Source organism: Chenopodium album, chromosome 20 (genome assembly GCF_948465745.1).
Source record: "Chenopodium album chromosome 20, dcCheAlbu1.1, whole genome shotgun sequence".
In the NCBI taxonomy this organism is placed as follows: Eukaryota; Viridiplantae; Streptophyta; class Magnoliopsida; order Caryophyllales; family Amaranthaceae; genus Chenopodium; species Chenopodium album.
In genome coordinates, this window is record NC_137853.1 from 14,500,103 (window position 1) to 14,525,343 (window position 25,241).

General features: G+C 36.3%; 3 protein-coding genes across 8 annotated transcripts; all 3 read left to right on the forward strand.

Moving 5' to 3' along the window:
* The first annotated feature begins 400 nt into the window (after positions 1 to 400).
* Positions 401 to 8,462, forward strand: LOC145596625 (uncharacterized). Of its 6 annotated transcripts, none has more exons than XR_014103271.1 (6): positions 401 to 725; positions 1,307 to 1,459; positions 1,548 to 1,658; positions 1,962 to 2,015; positions 6,537 to 7,849; positions 8,325 to 8,455. XR_014103271.1 is itself a non-coding variant. In XM_081652833.1 (6 exons), exons 3-6 carry the CDS (start codon positions 1,632 to 1,634, stop codon positions 8,336 to 8,338), a joined length of 543 nt encoding a protein of 180 aa, XP_081508959.1. In that variant the 5' UTR covers positions 401 to 725; positions 1,307 to 1,459; positions 1,548 to 1,631; the 3' UTR covers positions 8,339 to 8,462. The 6 variants fall into 6 exon arrangements, 5 of the variants coding, with proteins under 5 accessions (XP_081508959.1, XP_081508955.1, XP_081508957.1 ...); XM_081652833.1 differs by having other exon boundaries at positions 6,537 to 6,984; positions 8,325 to 8,462; XM_081652829.1 differs by having other exon boundaries at positions 6,537 to 7,067; positions 8,325 to 8,456.
* LOC145596624 (uncharacterized) lies at positions 8,451 to 11,058 on the forward strand. The gene is made up of 3 exons (XM_081652827.1): positions 8,451 to 9,548; positions 9,625 to 9,695; positions 10,641 to 11,058. The coding sequence occupies exons 1-3, from the start codon at positions 8,598 to 8,600 to the stop codon at positions 10,936 to 10,938; spliced, it is 1,320 nt and encodes a 439-aa protein (XP_081508953.1). The 5' UTR covers positions 8,451 to 8,597; the 3' UTR covers positions 10,939 to 11,058.
* A 1,935-nt stretch (positions 11,059 to 12,993) lies between these two features.
* Positions 12,994 to 13,860, forward strand: LOC145596847 (uncharacterized). Its single transcript, XM_081653039.1, has one exon. The coding sequence runs from the start codon at positions 12,994 to 12,996 to the stop codon at positions 13,858 to 13,860; it is 867 nt and encodes a 288-aa protein (XP_081509165.1).
* Positions 13,861 to 25,241: the final 11,381 nt, after the last annotated feature.

The window sequence follows — 25,241 nt, forward strand, 5'->3', positions numbered from 1 at the left end:
CTCAAATTACAAGTCTTACCATTTTAGCCATTTATTAATTGTGTTTTTATCAACAAAATTATAGTTAACTTAAATAAGTTCATTGATGTTTTATTATACTATTTGTTTCCATTATGTAATGATTGAGTTTGTCAACTAAAAAATGTTTATAGGAAAACCACTAGTAGAAAATATCAAATTGGCACCGAGTAATGGGCACCGATTTTTAAAAACCGGTGGGGAAAAAAATGGGCGGGATTTAGTTTAATAGAAAGGCCACCGGTTCACACCAAACCGGTGGCGAATTCCTTAAAGGGTACCGGTTCAAACCGGTGGCATAAAAAACCGGCCTTTTTTTTTCTTTCCCCTATTCTTTCTCTCTCCTGACTCTCCTCATACGTGTCTCTTACTCTCTTAACTCCTTGCCGCATCTGGTCTCTCTCTCTCCTCTCTCTTTCCTCAACCAAAACCCTAAGCCCCTTTCTTCTTCCTCGTCGTTCCCTTCTCTCTCCTCAGCCAAACCCTAAGCCCCTTTCTTCTCCCTCGAACTCCCTTCTCTCTCCATTGAAGCGTAGATCCGTTCTCTCTCCATTGAAGCCAGGGTTCGTTAATCAAGTGTCGTCGTTCGTCCTCCTTCGCAAGCGTCGTCGTTCCTCCTCCCTTGCAAGCGTCGTCGGGTCAATTATTCGATCCATGCATGCATCAACGAACCACCGTTGCCCTCCGTCGATAATCGGAAATTTGAGGTTAGTGTTTCTGGGTCCTTTAGCTTTGCGTTTTGGTTCAATTATTCATGTTAAATTGCCTTTGTTTTGGTTAAGAATTATAATTTCAGATCTCAAATTGGGGGTTTTTTATGGCATTTTTGTGGGTGTTATTTAGTTTTTAGTGGGTTTTTTTGGGGTATTTTTAGCTGATAATATGAGTTTTGATTTCGATTTCGTTGAGTTTTGCTGTTATGATTTAGGATTTTGTGATGTGGTTGCTGTGTTTGTGTTTGGGTTTGAGTTTGTATGTGATGTTTGATTTTGAGTTCGATTTTGTCCCTCTTGTTAGCTAATAATGGTAAGTTACATGAATGAGATTAAATTGGAATCAGGAATAAAAGAGATTATGGGTCTGATTTGGTTTTAGTTGCTGGAATCTGATCCAGGAGGAGTAATGAGATCGAAGATTGGGTTTGTGGATGTTGTTTAACTGTTTGTAGTTTCATCTTTGATGGGTTTTGATGCTTATATGCAGTAAGGAAGTGTTGATTTTTGTCAGATTTATGTTTGTATTTTCTTTGACGTTAATTTCATGATGTATTTTTCTTTTTGGTCTCTAGGTAATCATATTTTGCTTTTCAAAGAACCGTTGTGATCGATCAGCTGATAGTGATGAGTATAGATCTTACCAGTAGTTTGGAAAAAAGTGAAATTCGTGTTTTCTGTGACAAAGCATTTTCGCGGCTGAAGATTCTGACCGAAATTTACCTCAGGTTGTTAAGGCTTTTCTCATGTCATCCTCATAAGTCATTATGGGTCAGATATAGTCTAAGAATTTATATATGTTTTATATGTTCACAGATTCTCCGAGTTCAAAGTCTGCTTCGTAGGGGTATCGGTGTCCACCATGCTGGGCTTCTCCCTATCGTGAAAGAAGTTATCGAAATGCTATTGTGCCGTGGTGTAATTAAGGTAGGTGCATTTGATGTGGCTTGTATTTTTTCAATTGGATGATTATAAGCATTCCTCGTATTATGCTATATCTTAAAAGCTGATGGGAAAGAAGTGGTAGTGCCTAGTTGATTTTACCTGTTTCTAGAACTTAGTTTGGTAGAAATAACCGCAACAGGGAGTTTGAGGGCTTGAGAGTCAATTTTTAAACATTAAAACTTATGACTTGGAAATTGGCTTTGTAAATTGAAGTTAAATAATTTTGTAGTGATCTATTTAGCAGGGACCGATATTGACAAACATTTATATCCATCTTTACTATAGGTTCTATTTTCAACGGAGACATTTGCTATGGGTGTCAATGCTCCTGCCAGAACGGTATGTGTTTTTGTTGAACTTCTTGGCATTATTAACCTACATGATGGAATGTGCTCTTAATTTTAAGGTTGCTACTCGTTGGGGTTGTTTGGGTAGCTAAAGGATTATGTCCTCATTGTTGGATGTTTAGCTTTAGGTAACTCTTGGTTCTGAATTGAACCTTTGTTCTTTAAAAGGAAATACTACACAAAGATGTTCTTTTAGCAAAAGCTTCCTTATAATCATCTAAGATGTTATGGATGCTAGTGATTTGCTTCTCTATCCATTCTATGATTAATGGAACTAAACCAAGAGGGAATGATAGCAGCCCTAGCCTTAGTCCAGCATTCTCTGGCATCTCCCATTCACACCCTCGTTTGATTGCCACTTGGAATGTGACTGTGGATAGATTAATCTAAGTGGGTCATCAGCTCTTTTCTCCATCCAAACTTCCAGTTATCATTCGCTTTATTTATTCATAAGAGAAAATAGATTTGCATAACAACTAACAAGCACCTCAAGCTACATTATCAATTCCAATCTCATCCTTAACAATAGTCAATAGCCCTCTCTTTTTATACTCATTCTAGTTCTCAACCACAAAATTACACAAGACTTCCTATTTCCAGCGGTGGTTCCGGCAGCGACTTTTGATTTGTTTGAATGATTGTACTGTTTTTTCATGACTATTGTTAATTTTGTGTTTATCTGGTTGATTTTGATACTCCGTTTTGCATATGTAGCTTAATTACTTTTGTGAGAAAAAAAAAATCTTGTGAAAATAAAGGTTCACTTTTGTGAAAAAAAAAAGTCACGTTTGTGAAAAAAAAAGGTCACGTTTGTGGATAAAAAAGTCACTTTTATGAAAAAAGGGTCATGTTTGTGAAAACAAAGGGTCACGTTTGTGTAAAAAGGGGTTACTTTTGTAAAAGAAAAAGGGTCACTTTGGTATGAAAAAAGGTCACTTTTCGCAAAATGTTCGATTTACAATAAAATTATTGTAAACCGGGGCATGTAAAAGTTTTTGCTCAATAAATTGATTCAAATACTTTCAGATGGGAATTCAACGGGCACGGCGAAATCTGATAGGCATAAAAAAAACTAAGGCTCCCGCTAACCAGACCTCGCGCACCTTTGCCTCCGAAACCAAAGCGAGCAGCTGAGCAGCGCCTTAAAAGGTGCCGACAAAATACCTTCAACCACCAACTACTTAGGGGGCGTTTGGTTCGCAGAGTGGTATAAGTTCGGAATCAGGAATAAGGTTAAGGTGGTATCGGATTGGAACTTGATACTTAATACCATGTGTTTGGTTTAATTCTGGAATGAAATATCATCCCTTAATTTCATATATTTGATACCTAAGGGAATGGAATGAGCCAAACCCACCTTCCCTCCAAGGTTTCCAAACCCCATACCTCATGGGTTTGAGGTATGGGTCTAAAAAACATATTTTTGACAACCAAATATATACAAAGTACTATGAGTTTTGGTCATTCTAAACCAATACCTCATACATATAATTCGCGAACCAAACGCCCCCTTAATAAATTTCAACATTCTTCGAGTCAACGTTAGTTAACGATGTTCATAATCCCCGTCGATATACCCGGTGAATAAACGTGGAATCAACCAGCCACCGTATCATCCCCAGCCTCCAATGTCAGATACCAGTTAGAAGCCAACTTGACAATATAAACGTCCTTTGTTAATCAAATATATTAATGGGGCGTGCTCCAATTGTTGCACCCTTTCTCAACTCCTTAAAAAAGGGCGTATTCTGAATTCTACATTGATGCGGCTTCTCACTTTTCTCCCCTCCATTGTTGCGGCATTTGAGGTAATAATTTTTATTCCTTAATTAATGAATATTAATTTCACATTCTAGTGTTAATCGTTGATTTAATTGTCAGTGTAGTCTATTTAGGGTTCATTTTTGGTGGATTGTTGAAAAACTGAATACTAGATTATTACTCGAAGAATTTAATGTGATTATTTGAGCCTTGTTTGATAATTGATTTAAATTTCGTTGCTAAAGTGTTGTTGTAGGGTTTGGTTTATAGAGTATAACCCTTAATGTTAGGATAAAACCATGAAAATGATCCTGTTGGTGAAACCCATTTCCCCGAGACCTCGAACACTCTTGTTTTTCTTAGTTGAGTTTGGGAAGGACGAGTTTAAGTGGCAATTGGTACTTAGATTAAGTATATATTTCTGCGCGTGCTGAGTTCCTATTGTTGTGTTGATTCGAGGCGAAGGAGTTTTAATTTTTGTAATTTTTGTTGGTATGGCTAGTCCTAAAAGTGATTTAATTGAAGCTAAAGGGACTTTATTTAATACAAAACTAAAGTTTATCATTTGATACAAGTCACCTGCATTGTTCATATTTGATTGGTGTAATGTCCATCCTCTTTTAGTACAATTGTCACTAAACGTATTGTACTCGTCTTAACCTTTGGCGAAGTCTACTTCTTTCTGAGTGTATCCAATAATATTCCGTCTAAATTAGCATTGGTATACACCTTATCTTCTTTGAACTTTACATTTATGCTGGTTGATAGCCTTCTGTCCAGGTGGTATTGTGGAAGATAAACAAAATCGTATTATTGTCTTCCAATATTCTAAATTGTTAATGCAAAATTTGGAACTGCTCCGTTATAAATAGGCGAAGTTCTTTGACTCTGAATAGATGCTATTGAAAGCTTGATGTCCTGATTCAAATAGCTGAAGCGAATATGCCAAGGAAATGAAGGGAGTTGTGTTGAAATTGAAATATTCTACACCGTGATGGTTGAGATAGAATGTTTTTTGGGGCTGGAAATAGGAAGTCTTGTGTAATTTTGTGGTTGAGAACTAGAATGAGTATAAAAAGAGAGGGCTATTGACTATTGTTAAGGATGAGATTGGAATTGATAATGTAGCTTGAGGTGCTTGTTAGTTATGCAAATCTATTTTCTCTTATGAATAAATAAAGCGAATGATAACTGGAAGTTTGGATGGAGAAAAGAGCTGATGACCCACTTAGATTAATCTATCCACAGTCACATTCCAAGTGGCAATCAAACGAGGGTGTGAATGGGAGATGCCAGAGAAATGATATGCTGGACTAAGGCTAGGGCTGCTATCATTCCCTCTTGGTTTAGTTCCATTAATCATAGAATGGATAGAGAAGCAAATCACTAGCATCCATAACATCTTAGATGATTATAAGGAAGCTTTTGCTAAAAGAACATCTTTGTGTAGTATTTCCTTTTCAACTTCATTGGAAACCTGTTGATCTGATAAGCTGACCTTAAGATACAGTTCCCTAAATTTAACAACGTGAAACTGAAAAAGAAGGGCTCTACAACACTTCATGTTTCTTCTAGCCTTTTAGGAGGTTGTTTATGCTTTTCGTGTAACTACTCCTGTCTGTTGGCTTTATCTCATGTACAGTCCTCTTTTGAGCAAAAATTCTGCACCTTCATCAAGCAATTCTAGGGGGTTGTCTAACTCTAGCCAGAAAACCAATTCTCAACTTTTTGAATAAAACCTAATGCAGAAAGCATTTTCTGTAAGATTACACAAATGAGTCCATGTTAACCTTACTAAATCTGTGATTGGGAGGAATATGTTAGAATCTATTATATAACTTAGCATGATTTGAATTTCAAACATCCAATTGAACAATCTCAATGCATGCGTGAAATGTGTTACTCCTTAATGGAAAAGGTAATTAGTGTTTTTTAGCTTTTGGTTTTAACATACCAAGAAAATATAAGGGGAAACCTGTAGTGTCCTCATCAGTAATCTCTTCTTTTATTCAAGATCTGATTGAGAAATTCAGAGTTGCATGTTACTTGTAGAGTAGCTGTTAGGTTAGTCACACAACATTCAAGCTACCAACCTCTGTTTATACATATATTTTTAAGTGTTACACTTGCCTTAGTCTGCTAATTTTTTTTTTAAAGTGTTAAACTTCCAATTTTGCTAAACTAATACTCCCTCCGTTTCATAATGTTTGTCCCATTTAGAATCTTTTGACTATTAAAAATTAGACGGAATCTTCTAATTTTTTTTAAAAATATATATAAGAACAAACATAGTCAAACAAAATCTAGTTTTATTCGTCTTGACGAGTACATTATTAATATCTAATTTTTATAATTTTTGCTATTGTGAGATTAAAGATATTTGCAGTTAAAGATTTGCATCGATAACGGGACTAACATTAAGAATCGAAGAGAGTACTATGTAATATTTTCTCTCTCTCGGTACTGGTCCCCACTTCTTTTTATTTTGTTTATTTCTCTCCTTTCACATCCATACTTTACATTTTCTTATACCTCAAGGACCCCCCTCCCCCACTTATTACAATAAAGTCCATTAAACCGTCGGTGAAGCATGCAAGATGTACCAACCTAAGGTGAACTTGATGTTTCCTTCATCTTACACAATTTTTGTATGAACTTTTGAATAAAGCAGGGAGTAATAGCTTTTTTCCACTAATATTTACATGATTTGGCTTAAAACATCACTCTTAACATTTTGTGCATTGTACTTCAGAGGCTAAAGAGTTTGAAGCCTATCCTGAAACTTCTGTATTCTTTGATATGTTCATCTTCAAGTTATGAAGTTTGTCAAGACACTTGTAACAACAGTGCTGCTGAAAATGGTCTCAATCTCAAACCTGAAGATATGATTACTCTCTCCAGTATCTTGTTTAAAGAACTTCATAAAAGGCTACTATCTAGCTCAGATTATGCATCCATTGATCAAGATGTTGGATTGGATGTAACGAAGTGTAATGGGAATGATTCAAGGGAAGAAGTGCTTCTGCTTCTGAGATGCTGTGTTCTCTTGGTGAGGTTGCATCCATATGATCAAATGCTTACAGAGCAATTTAAGGCTGCTGTTGCTTTACTGCACAGATTGTCTTATCAAGGGATATTAACTGCAAAAACAAGAGGATCTATCGGGTTTAGTAAACTGAATACTTCTCAGACTGCTTATGGTAGGTGCACAAATTCTTACTCTCCTGATCTCAAATCCAAATCATCTAAATTGTACATGCGTTTTTTACAACAAATGTTGGAGGTAAATATTCAAAACTCTATGATATTCACAAAGCTGTATGAATTGCTAGCTAAGAAGTGGGTTTGTGAAATATGAGCATTTATAATTGATGTTGATTTAGGTGTTTAAGATAGCCAATACTTGTTTACTTTCAATATCTTGTGTTGTCATTCATCGCTTGCAATTTCAGGTTGTCTAAAACACTTTCTTTTGTGTAAGTTTATTTACTGCTCTTACCACCATTAATAATCCTTCTAGTTATCACTCCTTACACTTCTTGCTATCAGTCATGCTCAATACTTTTATGCATAGAAATGGATTTCATTAATATTAGTTTAAATTGCACTGATAATGTAAATTAACAATATATATTGTATGGATAGTATACTATAAAGTGGCAATTAAATATTGCATTGGTGGTTTGGAATACAAATTGGAAAATTAGACTAAAATGCCTTACAAAATGTTACAAAAGGGATCGATTAGAAGGGACAATTTCTTGGACAGGAATTTTAAAAAGCTTTTTTTTTTTTTTTTTTTTTTTTTAAAATACTGTAGTCTGTAGACTGTCCTTGTTTGCTGAATGTATTAGATTACATATTGTGGATTTTGATCATCATAAATTCTACCAATGAGGCTCTCTCTACCAGTCCCAAGCCTAGATAAAGGAAGAGGGTTGCCGTAGGCTTTTGTCAGTCACCCTAAAAGTCTTCATCACATCGCGTGATCATGAACCTTAAAGAGGGGTTGAGAGCACCTTAGCATATTTGAGTTGATTTGACAAATTTGAAGTGCTTGATAAGGTGCATTGTACTAACTCAGTCTTCTGATTTTTAAACTGTTAATCATACCATAATTGTATTATCCTAAGAACAATCTTCGTGTTATTCTCTGTAAAAATTAAATCATGCTTAACATTATGTTTCCATTCCGAAATTTCAAGCTGTCAACCCACACATTATATTATTATGAAGTATGAATGAATCTGACTATTCCAGATTTTTTGTACAACAATTTATTTTCTGGTTTATGTGCATGCTTAATTATGTTTTATGGAATAATATAAGTGTTCATCTAATTTCATGTTCTTTATACCATGTAACATTTACTGGTTGGCCAAAGTTATTCTGTCAGAAACTATAATTTATGTACGATGTATGCCCTTTCAGTTTCAGTATACCTCATCATCAACTTGTTGTCCATGATACTGCCACCCATTTTCCTATCTTGCGGTAATGATTGCAGCTTCGCAGAATCTAAATGGAGTACTCTTTTCAGGTTTATTTGGATGAGATTTTTGCAGACAGACCATTCCGAGAGTGTATTGCAATCTCAGACTCTATATCTTCCACCTGCCAAAATCTGGCTGTGTGATCTTCTATAAATATTGAGAGTGTTCTTGGAATTAGCGCTGCTCATTTTCTTTTGTCATTTTCTGTAGAAGACGTCCTTCAAACTTTTATTGAAAGTCTAATTTGGACAGAAAAACCTTTTCTTTCTTCCCCTGAAGTGAGCTTGGCTGTGGCATCCTCATTAATTAATCACCCTGTCATGATGTCTGCTCCAATACCTCTTCTTTCACATCTAATATCTTTGGTGTCCGAAGTTATCGGCATATGGGTCTGTCCAGAGAAGGTGGTGCCAGAGTTTAGATGTGTGAATATATATCTATCTACGTTTAATGATTCAGTCAACTTGTACTGTGAACACATGTCTAAGTTGATGACTGGAAGTAGCCCAGGGAGGATGATCCAACGACATTTTGAGGCTCATTTCCACTCAGTGGTCTATGATAAAATTAATTTCATGCTCGTTCATTTGGATAATGCATGGAGAGGACGAAGCACCATGATGTTTAACATGACAATATCTAGCATGGCAAACGATGCCATATCTTACATAGAGGCAAATATCTATATTGTTGATAAAACTTACAGAGATGATTTGCTCTCCTTTCTTAGCTCATTGGTAGCAAGACTTATTTCAGTTGAAGTCGATGAAGTTTTATTACAGAATTTCAAGGAAATGGCTATGCAAGATTTTTGTCTGCTTGCTTCAATATTAAAATTGATGAGTTGCTCTTTGTTGCAAGCTACTCGCTGCTGTAATGAGAATTTGAGTTGTTTAGTATCACTATTGAAGAGAAAAGATGTACTTCCATGTCACAGCTCTCGAGCTGATCTGATGAGATCCTTTGCACAGTACAATCTCCATTTACCAGTTCAAGTACAACAGTTCATAATTAATGCTTTGAAACCATATGTATCAGAAGACGAAGAATATGAGTTGTTTGTGCATTTTTCTAGCCTTTTATCATTAAGCATAGTGAGTGGATTGCACATACTGGTGCGTGGATGCTTATTTTTTATGCTGGTTCTCGTGAACACTTTAGCTCTGAGATCATCATCAATTAAATCAGGAACGGAGTCACCTTCACAGACCACTGTAATTAGCCCTGTTGAAATTACTCCTAAAACAGGTTTTTCTGATGCATCTCAAAAGGTAAATGCATGTTGTTTCTATTAATTGTATTGCTAGTATGTGTGTGTACGTATTTTGATCTCCTGAATAATGACAGCTTTGTGAACCACAGAAATCCAGCCTCAGAGTTGCATCAAACTTTCGAAGAGAAAGACGGAAATTGTTTAGGTAAATGATCTATGACTTTGTGCCTATTTGAAAAGCTAAACATTTCACTGTTCTGTAGTACTTGTGTATAATTTTCCGTAATGTTTTTGGTTTTACCTTTTGGCTGTGAATGTTTGATGGTGCTTTTTTGTTTCAAATAATATTTGTTAAACCTAATTTAATTGGCAAAAGCCTATATTAACTAAAGTTGTTAAGGTCCAGGAATCATATTTGGGGTGACATTATTACTATAGGGATTAGGGCATATGTGGGGAAACTTATTTCATAATCACAAAATTGTCAACTCCATGGATGTCTTTTTACCATAAAATTAAAAGGCTATGTGACCTTGAAAGGTGTTTTCTGCTTGCATCCTCCATAAGCTAGATGTTTCACAGTTTCGGTGGTTTGTCTGTAATTAATCCCCTACACCACTCAATGGTAAAATGATCTCTACAAGTAGCGATTCTGAGCCAAAAGACCTAATTGTAAACCTTAGGCTCAATGTTTGGTGACTTCTCTTTGAATTAGAAATTTAGAAGCTTGTGCAAAATAATGTTTTTCTTTCTTACGCTGCTTTAATAAGATTAGAAAGATTATCGTATTCCTTCTACCCTCTTCTTCCTTGTTTTAGAGTTAGAGGGATGTTGATATTTTCTGCATTTCTGTTGTGTTTACTATCACCTGTAAATCAAGAAGCAAGTGTAAAATACAGAAGTTAAATCAATAGAAAGGCTTGGTTATATTCAAAGCCTCAAAGCCCTCAATTGTAAGTTTATACACCATTTTCTAATATGGGAGGAGAAGTGAACATGTAGATGGTACATAGGATCTTAAAAGAGCACATCAATGTCCTGTATCTTTGCTCTCTTTTTTGTCCCATTATTTGTAATTTATTATTTCATTTAACGCTGTTAATATTATTTAATACCTTCTCAGATTAGTTATTTATCTGTCTGTTGTCAGGGACTATGGAGCATCTGAAATTTCAGACTTGTCAGATGAAGAAACTTGCAATGGGGAAAGTTTCCTTAAGTGTTTGATAACGAATCCTAAAGATATTGCTGAGTTATCTGATTTTATCGAGTGCAAGCCATGGAGAGACTACAGTGCTCGTCTCTTCTCAAAAGCTAGAATCCAGCGGAGGAGGTTGCAAGATTCTGCAAGGCGTCTGCGCCTGAAGAAGGCGCAAGTTCATAATTCTGTGAAACGTGGAGGCAAAACGAAGTGTAAAGTAAAGTCTGTAAAAATACAAAGTATTTAAAATGAACGTGTATAGGTGTGCGTATCTATGTATAAATTTTGGTATAAAGATTTACTTGGCAACCTTCTCTTATGGAAATAAACCAGTTGATCCCAAAACAGAAAGGTCAAAGTTATGTCCTGTCTCTACGTCAACATCATTGAGAATATTAGGACCGGCTTGCTAGATTAACAACACTTCATCAAACTATATTTATGATCCTAACTAAATTCTAGACAAATCTAGTGACAAGTTGAAAATCAATCGAGTGGGACTATATTAGATGATCTAGAATTTTAGGATTTAAATATTATGTAAGATCAAGTGATCGAAATACCTAGGTTGAAGCCGCTTCTGACTAGTGAGGATAATCCATGATATGTCATACTACTTACTCTTGACTGAACATATTAGGAAGATCTTTCCTTCATGTTGAGAGGTAACTAAGCTTAGGCCCTGTTCTGATCTCTTACGTTGAAATTCAGTTCAGTTCAGTCCAGTTCAGCTCAGTTCAGTTCAGTTTAGCTCAACTCTTAATTTCCTTCTCTTATAAAATATTTATTTCAGTTCAGTTCAATTCAGTTCAGCCGAGTTCAGTCAATAAGAACAGGCCCTTAGACTATCTCCAATGGTGAGACTCAACTTTGAATATTGAAATACAAAATGAGTTGTTTTTTTAATACCAACTAGTTAGTGACCCGGGCGATGCCCCGGGTTTCTTTCTTCTCTTTTTTTTTTTATTTTTTTTTTGGTATTGAAGATTGTGGATATTACTTAATTATTCTTTTTTACGTTAGTATAATATGTTTTCGTAACTGAAAAATATTTAAACTTTGATAGAAAAACTTTCAATAAATAAATCACATTAATACATACAAAATACATACAAATTAAGTACGTGGGTCAAAGAAATTTAAATAGATTGTAATTATTGTAATTATTCATCGTTTTAATTGAGCTCAAAATAAATACACCGGTTACAAAACTTATTTTAGGTGATGAAAATTAATTTAATTGTTTTTTTGTAACAACTGATTTAATTGATTATAATACAATCAATACTATAATACAATTAATTAATTTATCATACAATTTATTGACACATATTTAACATGTTGTACATGTAATTGATTATGTGGCAATTTGATTGATGACTTGGCTAAATAAGAAAAAAAAAAAAGTGACACGTGGCGATATGACACTCCTTGCCTTTGAGTTTTAATAATAATATTGATGGTGATACCCAATCCACTTCTCAATTTAGCAACTCATGTGAAATCTAAATTCTCAATGGTAAAACTTTCTAAAGTATACTAATTTCACTTTCAATTTATGACCCACTAAATCACATTATAAGTTTTTTTTAGAGGAAAAAAATAAAATTAAAACTTTAATAAATTACAAAACATATTATAATATTAACAAGGGCCCACACTTTTTGTCAAATGAGACTTAAAATTGAGTATCTAAACTTATCAACTTTCTTTTGGAATTGCTAAGTTTAGATACTCCCTCCGTGTTTTTTTAAGTGACACACTTTTCATTTCCGACCGTGTTTTTTTAAGTGACACACTTCCTCTTTTAGAAATTCCTTACATTTTAATAATATATCTTCACCCCACTATCTCTTACTTTATTATTTCTCACTCCTTTCATGGTCCCAACTTCCTCTCACATTTTTTACTTTATCATTTCTCACTCCTCCAATCTACCCCACTAACATCTTATTTTATTAAAGTCAATAAAATCTTAGAAGTTAAAGGGAGGGAGCTATGAGGTGTTTACTTTTGGCAGTGGTGCTGGGAAGGCAGCGAGTAAGGAGGAAAGAAGCGGTGTAGAGGAGATGGTGCAAGGGGAAGGGAAGGCTGGGAAGGGATGGAAGAGAGTGCTGAGAGATAACGACCATAGCATGAGCAATGAAGTAGTATTGACAGGGGAAAAAAGAAACCGTGATGACACTATGGAGGTGAGTGAAGCTTCGATGGCTGTTTCGACAGAGAAGGAAAAAAAGAGGCGTGTTCAAGTGCCTACTGCAGTGAGAGTGGCAAGACCCACCAATAGGGCTCTCGGTGATAAATGAGGTACATTTTGTCATGGAATTGCAGAGGTTTGGGGAGCACCGATACAATTAATACGTTGAAACGCATAGTATTTCTTGAAAGCCCCCACATGGTGTTTCTTATGGAAACGAAGTTGAAAGCGTTTGAGATGGAAAAAATCAAATACAAAATAAAATTCAACTCTTGTTTTATTGTGGAATGCGAAGGGGAAGGTAGGAGAAGAAGAGGTGGCTTGGCTCTTTTGTGGAATAATAGTCTTGATGTCAATATAAGGTCGTTCTCTTCGAACCATATTGATGCGAGGGTGAGTTCAACCATCCAAGGTGAGTGGAGATTTTCTAGTATATATGGTTATCCGGAGGATGAAAACAAATACAAAACCGGGCAGCTACTTATTTCTTTAAAGGAGGGAATGGATACTCCTTGGCATTGTGGTGGAGACTTGAATTTAATGCTTCATTCGGGTGAAAAGCAAGGTGAGAGGGTTTTTGATATGGAGGAAGCGAATATATTGCGTGCTGCTGTTGGTGTTTGCGAGTTGGAGGACCTTGGTTTTATAGGACATGACTTTACTTGGTCGAATAATAGGGGTGGGGAAGAGAACATCCAAGAGCAGCTTGATAGATTTCTTGCAAACCGAGCTTGGAGAGATGCTTTTCAAGGTTCATTTGTTACTCACCTCACGAAGAGAAAATCCGATCACCTTCCTATTCTTCTTTGTGTCCAAGAAGCTGTCTCAAAGCAAAAGAAAAGGAAGAAGAAAAAGTTGTATCGATTTGAGGAAATGTGGCTTAATTGTGCCAACATTATAGCCGAGGCTTGGGATTATGGTGGAGATTTGTGTTCGAAAATTGCTTTCACTTCCACAAAACTGAGTGCTTAGAGTAGGGACAAGTTTGGAGATTTTATTAAAGAATTAAATGCGTGCAAGGCTCAAATGAAGTTCCTTATGGGTGAAGCTCAAACGGCAGAGGTGATAGCTCAAATGAGAGCCTTAGATGATCGTATGGATGAACTTGAAAGAAGGGAGGAGATGTACTGGAAGCAACGAAGCAGGCAAGATTGGCTCAAGCATGGGGACAAGAATACTTCTTTCTGTCACCAAAAAGCAAAGCAAAGAGAAGCAAGGAATAATATTTTATGTGTGAAAGATGCGGCTGGAAACACTTACAAGGAGGAGGAACAAATTTCAGAAATTTTTGTCAATTTTTTTGAAGATCTGTTTGCGACGAATAGCAATATTGAAGTGGAGCGGTGCTTGAGAAGGTGAGTTGGATGGTTGATGATAGACAACACTCGAGCTTGGCAGCCCCATTCACGGCAGAGGAGGTTCATACTGCACTTTTCCAAATGCACCTACAAAAGCCCCCGAGCCCGATGGTATGTCCGTAATTTTTTTTCATAAATTTTGGGATATTGTAGGGAATGATGAAGTGGGGAAGGTGTTAGATAATTTGAATAATAATGGGGATATAGGTTCTATTAATCAGACTCACATTGTTTTAATTCCGAAAAAAAAAGATTGTGTGTCTCCTGTTGATTATAGACCTATTAGTTTGTGCAATGTGTTGTATAAGATTGTCACAAAAGTGCTAGCGAATAGGTTAAAATTAGTTCTTCCTTACATTATTCATGAGTCGCCAAAGTGGTTTTGTCCCGGGAAGATTGATAACTGATAATGTGCTAGTTGCCAATGAGTGCTTCCATTATTTGAGAAAAAAGAAGGGTAAGAAGGGGTTCCTTGGGCTCAAGCTTGATATGAGTAAGGCATATGATAGAGTTGAATGGAAATTTCTACAGGAAATTATGTTGAAATTGGGTTTGCCGGAAAATTTTGTGAGCTTGGTAATGAAATGTGTTAATACTGCTTCTTTTGATGTTCTTGTCAATGGGCAACCGTCGAGGACATTCAAGTCCACCCGAGGGCTTAGACAAGGAGATCCTATTTCCCCTTTCTTGTTTATATTGTGTGCGGAAGGTCTTTCAGTGTTGCTCAAAGATGCGGAGAAAAAGAGTGTATTACAATCTACCCTCCTTAAAACAAGTTTCGTCCCGAAACTTAAAATAGAAAAAATTTTAGGGTATTACAATCTACCCTCCTTAAAACAAGTTTCGTCCCGAAACTTAAAATAGAAAAAAAATTTAGGGTATTACAATCTACCCTCCTTAAAACAAGTTTTGTCCTCGAAACATAAAGTTGATAAATAACTTACTTGTAGATTTAAAAGAACCAAAACAATCTTAATAAAATATATAGTTAGAGTAAATAAAATATTAGGGGTATTACAAAGAGCCTTATCCATGGGGTGAAAATTGGTCGTCATGTGAAGCCAATTTCTCACCTATTTTTTGCAGATGATAGTCTCCTTTTTGTGAGAGCGACGGAAGAGGAGGTTGAGAATGTGCTTGGTATCCTTTCTACCTATGAGATTGCTTCGGGTCAGAAACTGAATATGGACAAATCAGAGGTGTCTTTTAGCCGAAACATAGAGCAAGAACGGAAAAATATGCTTCAGATGAAGTTATCTTTTAAGGCCGTCGAAGGACTTGATAAATATTTGGGTCTTCCAACTTACATTGGAGGGTTTAAAAAATAGGTTTTCCATAATATTCAGGGTCAGATTTGGAAAAAACTCAAGGGGTGGAAAGAGAAGTATTTGTCTCAAGCCAGTAAGGAAGTTTTGATCAAATCCATTGCACAAGCAATTCCTACATATGGTATGCAATGTTTTTTTGATCCCGGCTAGTATTTTGAATGTTGTTGAAAAATTATGTCGTCAATTCTTTTGGGGGCAACAACGTGAGGAGAATAAGATTTGTTGGGTTGCTTGGGAGAAAATGTATGTTCCGAAGAGTCAAGGGGGCCTTGGTTTCGAAATATGAAGAATTTTAATAAGGCCCTTTTAGCGAAGCAAGCATGGCGTGTCCTATCAAATGAAGATTCCCTCATGGCTAAGGTGTTAAAGGGTAAATACTTCCCTCATTCGAATTTCAAAGAGGCAAAAATTCAACCAAACTCGAGTTACACTTGGAGGTCCATCCTTGGTGCTAGAGAGGTGCTAATGAGGGGGGCTAGAAGAAATGTTGGGGATGGAGCATCGACTCATATATGGAGTGATCCATGGATACCGAATCTCAGGGGCTTCACTGTCGCCTCGAGCCAACCCGAGTCTGGCTGCTGCCCTTTGTATGTGCGTCAATTGTGGGATTGCAATAGATGCTGGGATATTGATCAACTTAAAGCCCAATTTTTCGAAGTTGAGGTTAGTGCTATTCGTAATATCCCTATTCCTATGTTTGATAGTAGAGATACTTGGATGTGGCATTACTCGAAGGATGGGTGTTTTACGGTTAAAAGTGCATATAACATGCTTACTGTTGGGCAAACTCGTGATAAGGCATCGACCTCGAATGATAGTCTCTCTTTTGATTGGAAAATGGTATATGGAATCTGGATGTTCATCAGAAAATTAAAATGTTTGCGTGGCGTACTGTTAAGGACGCTTTGGCAACCCGTGACAACCTTGCAAGAAGAGGAATGGAGATTGATACTTGGTGCGGCCAATGTGTGGTAATGAAAAAGCGAGCATTCTTCACATGCTTGTAAAATGTGAGGAGGAAAGTTTGATCTGGTATACGTCTTCTTTAAGATTGAATGTTGGGAATTACAATGGTGAATCTTTTAGAGAGCGGTGTCTCTCGGTTCATAAGTCGTGCAAGGATGTGAATTGGTGGAGTTTGTTTTGGTGTGTGGCTTGGGGTATTTGGTTGCGTAGGAATGGGTGGTCTTTTCAGAAAAAAAAAAAAAAGATTGAAGGGTCCGAGGTTATTCGCAAGGCTGTGAGTTTAATTGGAGAGTATGAGATAGCAAAGGAAGTTAGCAATATATGCCCCCCCCTGCAGTGACTCTCGAAACAGTGTGGAAGCCCCCCCCCCCCCAGTTGGTGTCATCAAGGTGAATTCAGACGCAGCAAAACTTGAAGGAGTTATGTCCTCGTCGTGTGCAAATACTAGATATATAATTGGATCAAATTATGGAGATAATTAAGTCCGGACATTTGGGTCGTCGTTTTGCCATAGCTAGAGGTACTTACGATCTTTGGACTAGTAAAATAGGCCAAAGCCCAATTGGACGGATCCTATAAGGTCACACAAAGGGGCTAGATCGAGCATTAGAGGACGAGGCCCATCATGGGCCTCATCACTCTAGGTGGCCGGCCATATGGGGCTTTAAGAGGTTATTGGGTTTCGTGCCCTAGTCTAATTATAATAAGATTATAAATAGACTAGGTGCCTAGGTTCGCAAGTAAGGAATTTACTGATCATTTTAGATCAAACCCTAATTAGCAAACACGAAACCAACCCCTCTCATACTCCCTCTCTCACGTCACTCTCCTCCTCCCGGCGCACGGTGGTGTCTCGTGGTGGTGGTGGTTCGTGTGGTGGTCGGTTGTCCAAAAAGGTGGTGATCGCGGTTTTCCTCAATCACTCGACCAATCTAGTATTGGTGGACGGCTCGTTCGAATCTCGTGGACTAAGTAGAGGAGCAACACTTGGGGCTCTATTCTCTCCCTGATTTGCCTGTCGAATAGCTTCGTGGAATTCACGCTTCATAGGTATGATTATGTGTCTTGTGTGTTATGCATGTGATTCTTGGGATTAGGTACTTTATTGAATATGATTCATATATGTTATTTCCGCTGCGTAGTACCTGTAAACTCCTACAGTGGTATCAGTTAGCCTCTTGCATGAACGCGCTAGATCATAATAATACGATTATTTGATGTCCACGTTAATTTTATAATCAATTAAGAGGGAGAAATTAATTTAATTATGGTTCGATTATTATTTTAATGTGATTAAACTTTTGGAATCGATTAAATGTGATTTAATTATGCTCAAATAGCCATAAAGAGGACCGAATTTATGCCCTAATATGTTCGAATTTTTCGAACCCCTAACCCTAATTTCGAATTTTTCGAAAATCCTAGCCCTAAAAATATGATTTTTGTGCTTGATTTTGATTTAATTCGATTTGTTTTATGTTTCATAATTTTAATTGGGTTGATTTATGCATAAAAATGTTTTATGTATGATCATAGATTTAATTTTAAATGTTAGAATTAAATTGGGATTAATTTTATGATGAACCCTAATTTTAAAGTTGAATGTGATTTAATTTTAATCTTATGGACTAATTTAATTTAATTAGGATAAATGTTATTTTAATTAAATTGAACACAAAAAAAAACAAAAAAATTAATTTATTTTGGCCGGCAACCGCGACTGGGTGGCGCAGACACGGCGGCTGCCGACCAAGTGGCGGTCCAAGAGGAAGGGGAGGGAGGGCGGTGGTCCATGGTGGTTGTGGGCAGCAGCGTGCAACCGTTGCACGGCTGCTGCCGCGGCTGCCAGCTTGGGGTGCTGCTGCCTTGCGCGGCAGTGGCTGCTGCAAGGCAGCCAGCCACCGTGGCTAGCCTCGGCTGGCCACGCACGGTGGCCTGCAGCCCCAGCAGTAGCAGCTGCCACACTGTTGCCGTGGCTGCCTCTGCTGCTGCTTTGCGGCAGTGGCTGCTGTGAAGCGGCCAGCCACCGTGGCTAGCTCCGGCTAGCCAACCACGGTGGCCAGCAACCATGCAGTCACAGTTTTTCAAAAAAAAAAAAATTCTGTTTTAAAAATATTATTTCAAGATAATTATGAATTATTTTGGGATAAAATCGGTTTTATTTTGGATAAGTTTGAAGTTGGTTTTATTTGGATAAAATCTTTTATTTTAGGATAAAATCAAATATTCAAAAGTTGTTATATTTGATATTATCCATATTTAGTTTGTTAAATTGGTAATTATCCTAAATTAAAGTGGTTAATTATGGATAAGATTGATGAGGATATTCTGAGCATATTCCAAAAGGATAATAATTGATTTAAATAATGTGATTATCCCATCATTAGATTAGGATGTAATTGATTTTAAAATTATTTGATTGGCTAGTAATTAGGATAGAATCCCCTAAATTAGTTAGGATAATCATGGAAGATTAAATATGATTTATCTTTCTAGATTAAAATATGATTTGATTCTATCTCATGACTAAATTAAATATATGATATTTTATGAACCGTCATGAATAATATATGATATTATCTAATTATGATTAAAATATAAGATATTTTAGGAAATGCGTTGACTTTATTATGAACATTCGATGTTGTAGTTTAGACAAGCATGTTGAGTGATTTATTATATGGCACTTTTCTAATATATGATATTATGTTGCTATATATAGACTAGTATGGCCCATAGATTCTTAAATACGATCTGCGTATCGTGATGTATTTTTGTAATCTAAATACGGTCTGCGTACCGTTGAGTATTTTCATAACTTTTATTTAATGTAAATAGAATAGTTATTTAAATGGTGTTAGCCCAAAAGAAGCCCATGAAGTGAAGGCCCAAAGGAGCAAGGTGGATGAAGATCCATGATGATTCAAGTGGGAGCATTTTTCATTTCTAGTTTTCTTAGGACTAAGGGGCCATACTATGTCATATTTTATTGCATTAGTTGATTATGCATGTTTAGGTTTATTTATGTTGTTTGATGATGCGCTAGAGTTCACTAAATAATCACAACATAATGAATCTAGATCCCAGTAATATTGATGCAGCTTTTCCAATTAAAAACCCGACAAAAACCTTGATCGTTTATGATGGGTCAGCCCTCAGCAGAGCATCATAATATATCTTGGGGAAGTGGGGGTAGGACCGCATATCTACACTTTTAATTGGTTATATTCAACAAGGTTACCTAAACCGTTTAGAACCTTGAAGCTAAGAGTAATAATTAAACATGCGATGGTTAATTATTCAACCAAGAGTTACAAGAGTTGTAATCAGTAAAGAGTTTACTCACCTTGAAAATGTAATGGTTGATTGCAGGGCCTCACTCTGGTTAATTATTGCACAAATAAAGGATCTTGGAATCACTTAAAATTCAATAGGGATCATTTAATTATTGAATAAAGCGTTTTAAAGTTACCAAATGAATGTTTTGTGGTACTTTAATTTTAATTAAACACAATTATTAAACTTTGCCTTATTTTGACATAGATGGGTAGGCGTAACAATGATGACTATAATTCTTTACCACCAACGATGACAACAAGGCTTAATTTTCTTAACTTCAACGATTGGGAAAGCGAACTTAGAAGTGTTCGAAGGAACGAAAATCTTGATTCTCATTTAGACTTACCAATTGAGGGTAGATCTAGTCCAAGCATGACTCCTGAGAAGCATTTGAGAAATGTTTCAGATTCTAAGAGAGTCGCGCATGTGATGTTTTCCTCTATCCCAGAGGATTGGGCTAGAAGATTCATGGACTATGAACCTTATCTCTTATTCAAGTGCTTACGTAATGTTTGCTATGGAATTCTGAATTCCCATGTTGATGGAGAAATGGATGGAAACGTCATGGAAATCATTAATATGGTTCCCAAGAATGACGACTCATGTATTAGGTTTGAAACCTACAGGCTCAATGGTGAGATGATTTCAAGAAAACTCTTGCCAGGCCAGTCAGTACAGATTCATGTGGATACGATGGTTGATCTATTTGACCGCATGAGTATGTTAGGGAGACCATATAAAGATCAACATGTTCATGATATAATTCTGCATTCTCTACATGATGGTTTTGACCTCGAGAAACTTTGTCAAGATGATGAAGATTCTGCAGTCAAACTAGTTGATTTACTCAAGAATCATACAGAGGATTACCTGAAAGAAGAATAAGCCAGTGCTTGAACAAGGATGTTCCCACTACGATAAGTAATAAGGTAAGAGTTACCTAATACTATATAAACATTTTAACTTTCACTAAGGTATATGATACCAAGTTGCAGTGCTTAACATTATGATGTTGCGCAGGAACTGCAAACAAGTGAAGCTAGCATGGAGATGGAGCTTGAAGGTGCACTAGGAGTATTTTAGTGGCCAGAAATAGCTTCATAGTTTTAATTTCTGATTAGTTTATCATGACATTTAGAACTATTTCCAATTTTTGATGAGACAATATTTCGGTTTTCTTGTTTTGAATACTGATTTGGTTTTACTTGGCTTGGACAAATGTTGATCCATGACCAAGGTAATAAATTGTTTTCATTTTGCTAGATATGAGTTAATTTTATTTATGACATTGATATATGTAGATCACAAAAGTAAATTTAGATGATTCAAAGCAAACTTATTAAAATAAAGTAAGACTAGGTCACATAAACCATTTGCACATCCAAAGTTATGGATGGACTCTTACTCTTATATGATTATGAATCACTTGAGAATTTGAAGTCATGCTTGATAAGGTAAAATGACCAAGTTACCTTTTAGTTGAAAGGGTAAAAGAGCTAAAATGACCTTTTGGAACACAAACATATGATGTGAGTGTACCATAAGTTCAAGATATAGCAAAAAGATTAAACTATTTCATTGCTTTTATTAACGATTTAAGTAAATATGTCGATACTTACTTAATGAAATAAAAGCTGGAATCATTGAAATGTTCAAAATTCCAAAATGAAATGTAAAATCAGGTTTGAGATAAACAATTTAGCACCACAATATGATTGTTGTGATAAACTTTTAACTCAAAACAAATGATCATCTAAAGGAATTGTTGAATTTGTTCACAATCCAGGAACATTACAATTAAAATGTATAAAGTAGGAATCAAACTTTGCTTGCCATGGTTCGATCCAAGATTTAATGATTTACAAATATCGTTTTGAGGATATGCATTAGAACAACAACAATTGCGAATATACTAAACAGAAACTTAACCAAAGCAGTAGTAAAGATGTCATAAATGTTATGGATTGGAAATGTTCCAAAGTAATCTTTTCTAAACAGGATTGAGGGAATATGAAATCTATGTAAAATGTTTACAAAGATGACATAATAAACCCTAAATAAGGTGTTATTCCTACAATTGCGTAGAAACAAAATGTTTGTTGCTCGCGATAGTGTCTTTATAGAAAAAAGTGTCTTCCTACAAAGCCAAGTGGGAGTAAAGTTAGATCTCGATGAGATTCGAGACGAGCAACAAAGGGATGTGGATAACACTACATTAGAGACGAATGCGCATGAAATCAGCTAATTTGATAAAACATGTGTCGAAGCAAGCTAATTCAACTAGCGAGACTTCTATCATCCTACTAGAATGAAAGGCTTCAAAGAGTTGAAGAGAATAATTCTATTGTCGCTCATACCTATCGTAGGTTACTTAGGATTAAAACAAACAGTTTGTTGAAATTCTAGTAAAAGGTGGATTCTAAAATTTTTTCTATTGGAATGGTTGGAATCCATACCTACAAGCAAGCTTTGGACAAGTGCCAACTAAGGAAGTGGCTTAAAGCCAAGAAATCCAGAATGGACTCCATGTCTGTAAAGATGTGCTAGTCCATGATAGTCTTACAAATAGGGTCAAACCTATTAGTCATGTAAGCCTATTCGGATTATTTCTAGTTATGGAAATCAAAATCACTTTCATGAAATGTTCTTGATGGATGGTATGTATATGATACAACCTTAGAGTTTTGAAATCTAGGAATTCCTAGAATGTTTTGCAAACTTCAGAAATTCATTTATGGATTGAAGTAAGCATTAGGGAGTTGGAATATTCATTAGGAAATTAAAGAGTTTGATTACCTTTGAAGAATGAAAAGGAATCTTGTAGAGACAAGAAGTTCAGTGGGAGCAATTGGTCTTCTTAGTCTAGTGTGTAGTTGACATACATTTCATATGAAAAGATATATCAATGCTTGAATAAGTCAAGCAATGGTCAGAAAGATTGTTTCTATAAAGGAGACTTAGGAGATGTTGAGTACATATTGGGAATCAGAATCCACAAAGTGAATCTTGAAGGATGACTGGACCTTGACAAGTTCAAGATGCAAGATTCTAAGAGAGGATCTTTTCCCATGTCTCATGGTTTCACACTCAGTAAAACTCAGTGCCTTAAAAGCTAGTAGAGTTGAGTTGTGAAGGTAATGTACCTTATGCTTTTGCAAAAGGGGCCATTACATGTACCATGAAATGTACAAAGCAAGTTGTTACATATGACTTGTGCATGTGTAGCAAGTTTCAAGCAAATACAGAATAAGCATACCGAAAGTTACCAAGAACAAATCCTTGAGTACTTGAGAAGCGCTAAAGGAATTTTTCTAGTTTATGGTGTTAAAAGTTTAACAGGTTGTCAAAAAGGTTTTATGGATGCAAGTTTTTCCAAACAAGCAAGATGATTCTAGAAGTTGATCTAGATGCACAGTTTTGTTAGTATGGAGAAGTACAGTGAGCTTGAAGAGTTCAAAGCAGAGCACTATTGCATGCTCAATGTCAGAATATGTATATTAAGCTATAGTCGGATAGTTTTAGAGGAAGTTAGGATTAAAATGTCATATGACTAAAGGGTCACCTTTGCCCAAGAACAAAGGAGCCAGGGTCACATCACAAATCCAAACAAATGAATATGAGATATTGCCTCAGTTATGAGATCATTGACCAGCGGAAGGTCACGTTCTGCAAAGTTTTATTATGAGTGAGAAATCACTAAACCCCTTCCATGGACAAAGGTATTAAAGTCATATTAAAGTCTTGGATTGAAGCAAATTATGTAATTTAAGTTGTGTATGTTTGTGAAAACATATTGCATAAGAAAATACATCAATTTGCAGAATTATGTTTAAAATAGAAATTATTATTTCTCTTATTTAATTATGGTTTGAAATTAAATAAAATGTCCAAAATAACTATGAATTGATGGGCTCACTAGGTTGATGACATTTTGAATGAAACCCCACAGGTGAACAAAATTCATATATTATTTAAGTTCCTAGTTCGAGATCATTAAAATGGACATAAATGATTTCAATGAATGGACTAACATGTAAGATTGATTGGATAGCGCAGTTTCATGGGCTATAGGGGCATAGTGATGCTCGGTCAATCACTTGGATATGCATGAATGATGCATGATCGAACTATTGACCTACTTTGAAGTTCAAGTATAGAGCTTCCGTATATATTAGTGGATTCCTTTGACATGAGTGGAACATTGATTTCATTCAATGGATGTTATGGCTGTGGTACACTCAAACGTCTGCCTGTAACTGGAGATTATAAAGGGTGTTTCCCGGTCATTTCAGAATTTGAGTGGGAGGCTTGTTGCCACAAGATTGGATAGAGTCTACCTATTAAATTAGGAAATGTGTCATGGCCGCTTGAAGAGGGAGAATTCAGAAAATACGTGGCCGCGTTCAAATGCATTACTCAGTAATCATTTGGTTTTGTAATTCTAACTCAGATTTCAAGAAACGATTTGTAGATTAATATGATCTCGACATGTGATGCAATCATATTATCAAATCGACATATACATTGACTTAAGGAATTTGAATATTACACCCTTGTCTCAGACAAGTGGGAGATTGAAGGAGTTATGTCCTCGTCGTGTGCAATTACTAGATATATAATTGGATCAAATTATGGATATAATTAAGTCCGGACATTTGGGTCGTCGTTTTGCCATAGCTAGAGGTACTTACGATCTTTGGACTAGTAAAATAGGCCAAAGCCCAATTGGACGGATCCTATAAGGTCACACAAAGGGGCTAGATCGAGCATTAGAGGACGAGGCCCATCATGGGCCTCATCACTCTAGGTGGCCGGCCATATGGGGCTTTAAGAGGTTATTGGGTTTCGTGCCCTAGTCTAATTATAATAAGATTATAAATAGACTAGGTGCCTAGGTTTGCAAGTAAGGAATTTACTGATCATTTTAGATCAAACCCTAATTAGCAAACATGAAACCAACCCCTCTCATACTCCCTCTCTCACGTCACTCTCCTCCTCCCGGCGCACGGTGGTATCTCGTGGTGGTGGTGGTTCGTGTGGTGGTCGGTTGTCCAAAAAGGTGGTGATCGCGGTTTTCCTCAATCACTCGACCAATCTAGTATTGGTGGACGGCTCGTTCGAATCTCGTGGACTAAGTAGAGGAGCAACACTTGGGGCTCTATTCTCTCCCTGATTTGCCTGTCGAATAGCTTCGTGGAATTCACGCTTCAAAGGTATGATTATGTGTCTTGTGTGTTATGCATGTGATTCTTGGGATTAGGTACTTTATTGAATATGATTCATATATGTTATTTCCGCTGCGTAGTACCTATAAACTCCTACAAAACTGTCTTCTTCAACGGTTGGTTTTGGAGGGGTG

Coding starts and splice junctions, on each gene's coding strand:
- LOC145596625 (XM_081652829.1), top strand. CDS start 1,632: ATGCTATTGTGCCGTGGTGTAATTAAG. Junction 1,659..1,961: donor TGTGCCGTGGTGTAATTAAG/GTAGGTGCATTT, acceptor TCTTTACTATAG/GTTCTATTTTCAACGGAGAC. Junction 2,016..6,536: donor TCAATGCTCCTGCCAGAACG/GTATGTGTTTTT, acceptor ATTGTACTTCAG/AGGCTAAAGAGTTTGAAGCC.
- LOC145596624 (XM_081652827.1), top strand. CDS start 8,598: ATGATGTCTGCTCCAATACCTCTTCTTTCACATCTAATATCTTTGGTG. Junction 9,549..9,624: donor TTTCTGATGCATCTCAAAAG/GTAAATGCATGT, acceptor GAATAATGACAG/CTTTGTGAACCACAGAAATC. Junction 9,696..10,640: donor GAAAGACGGAAATTGTTTAG/GTAAATGATCTA, acceptor GTCTGTTGTCAG/GGACTATGGAGCATCTGAAA.
- LOC145596847 (XM_081653039.1), top strand. CDS start 12,994: ATGAGGTACATTTTGTCATGGAATTGCAGAGGTTTGGGGAGCACCGAT.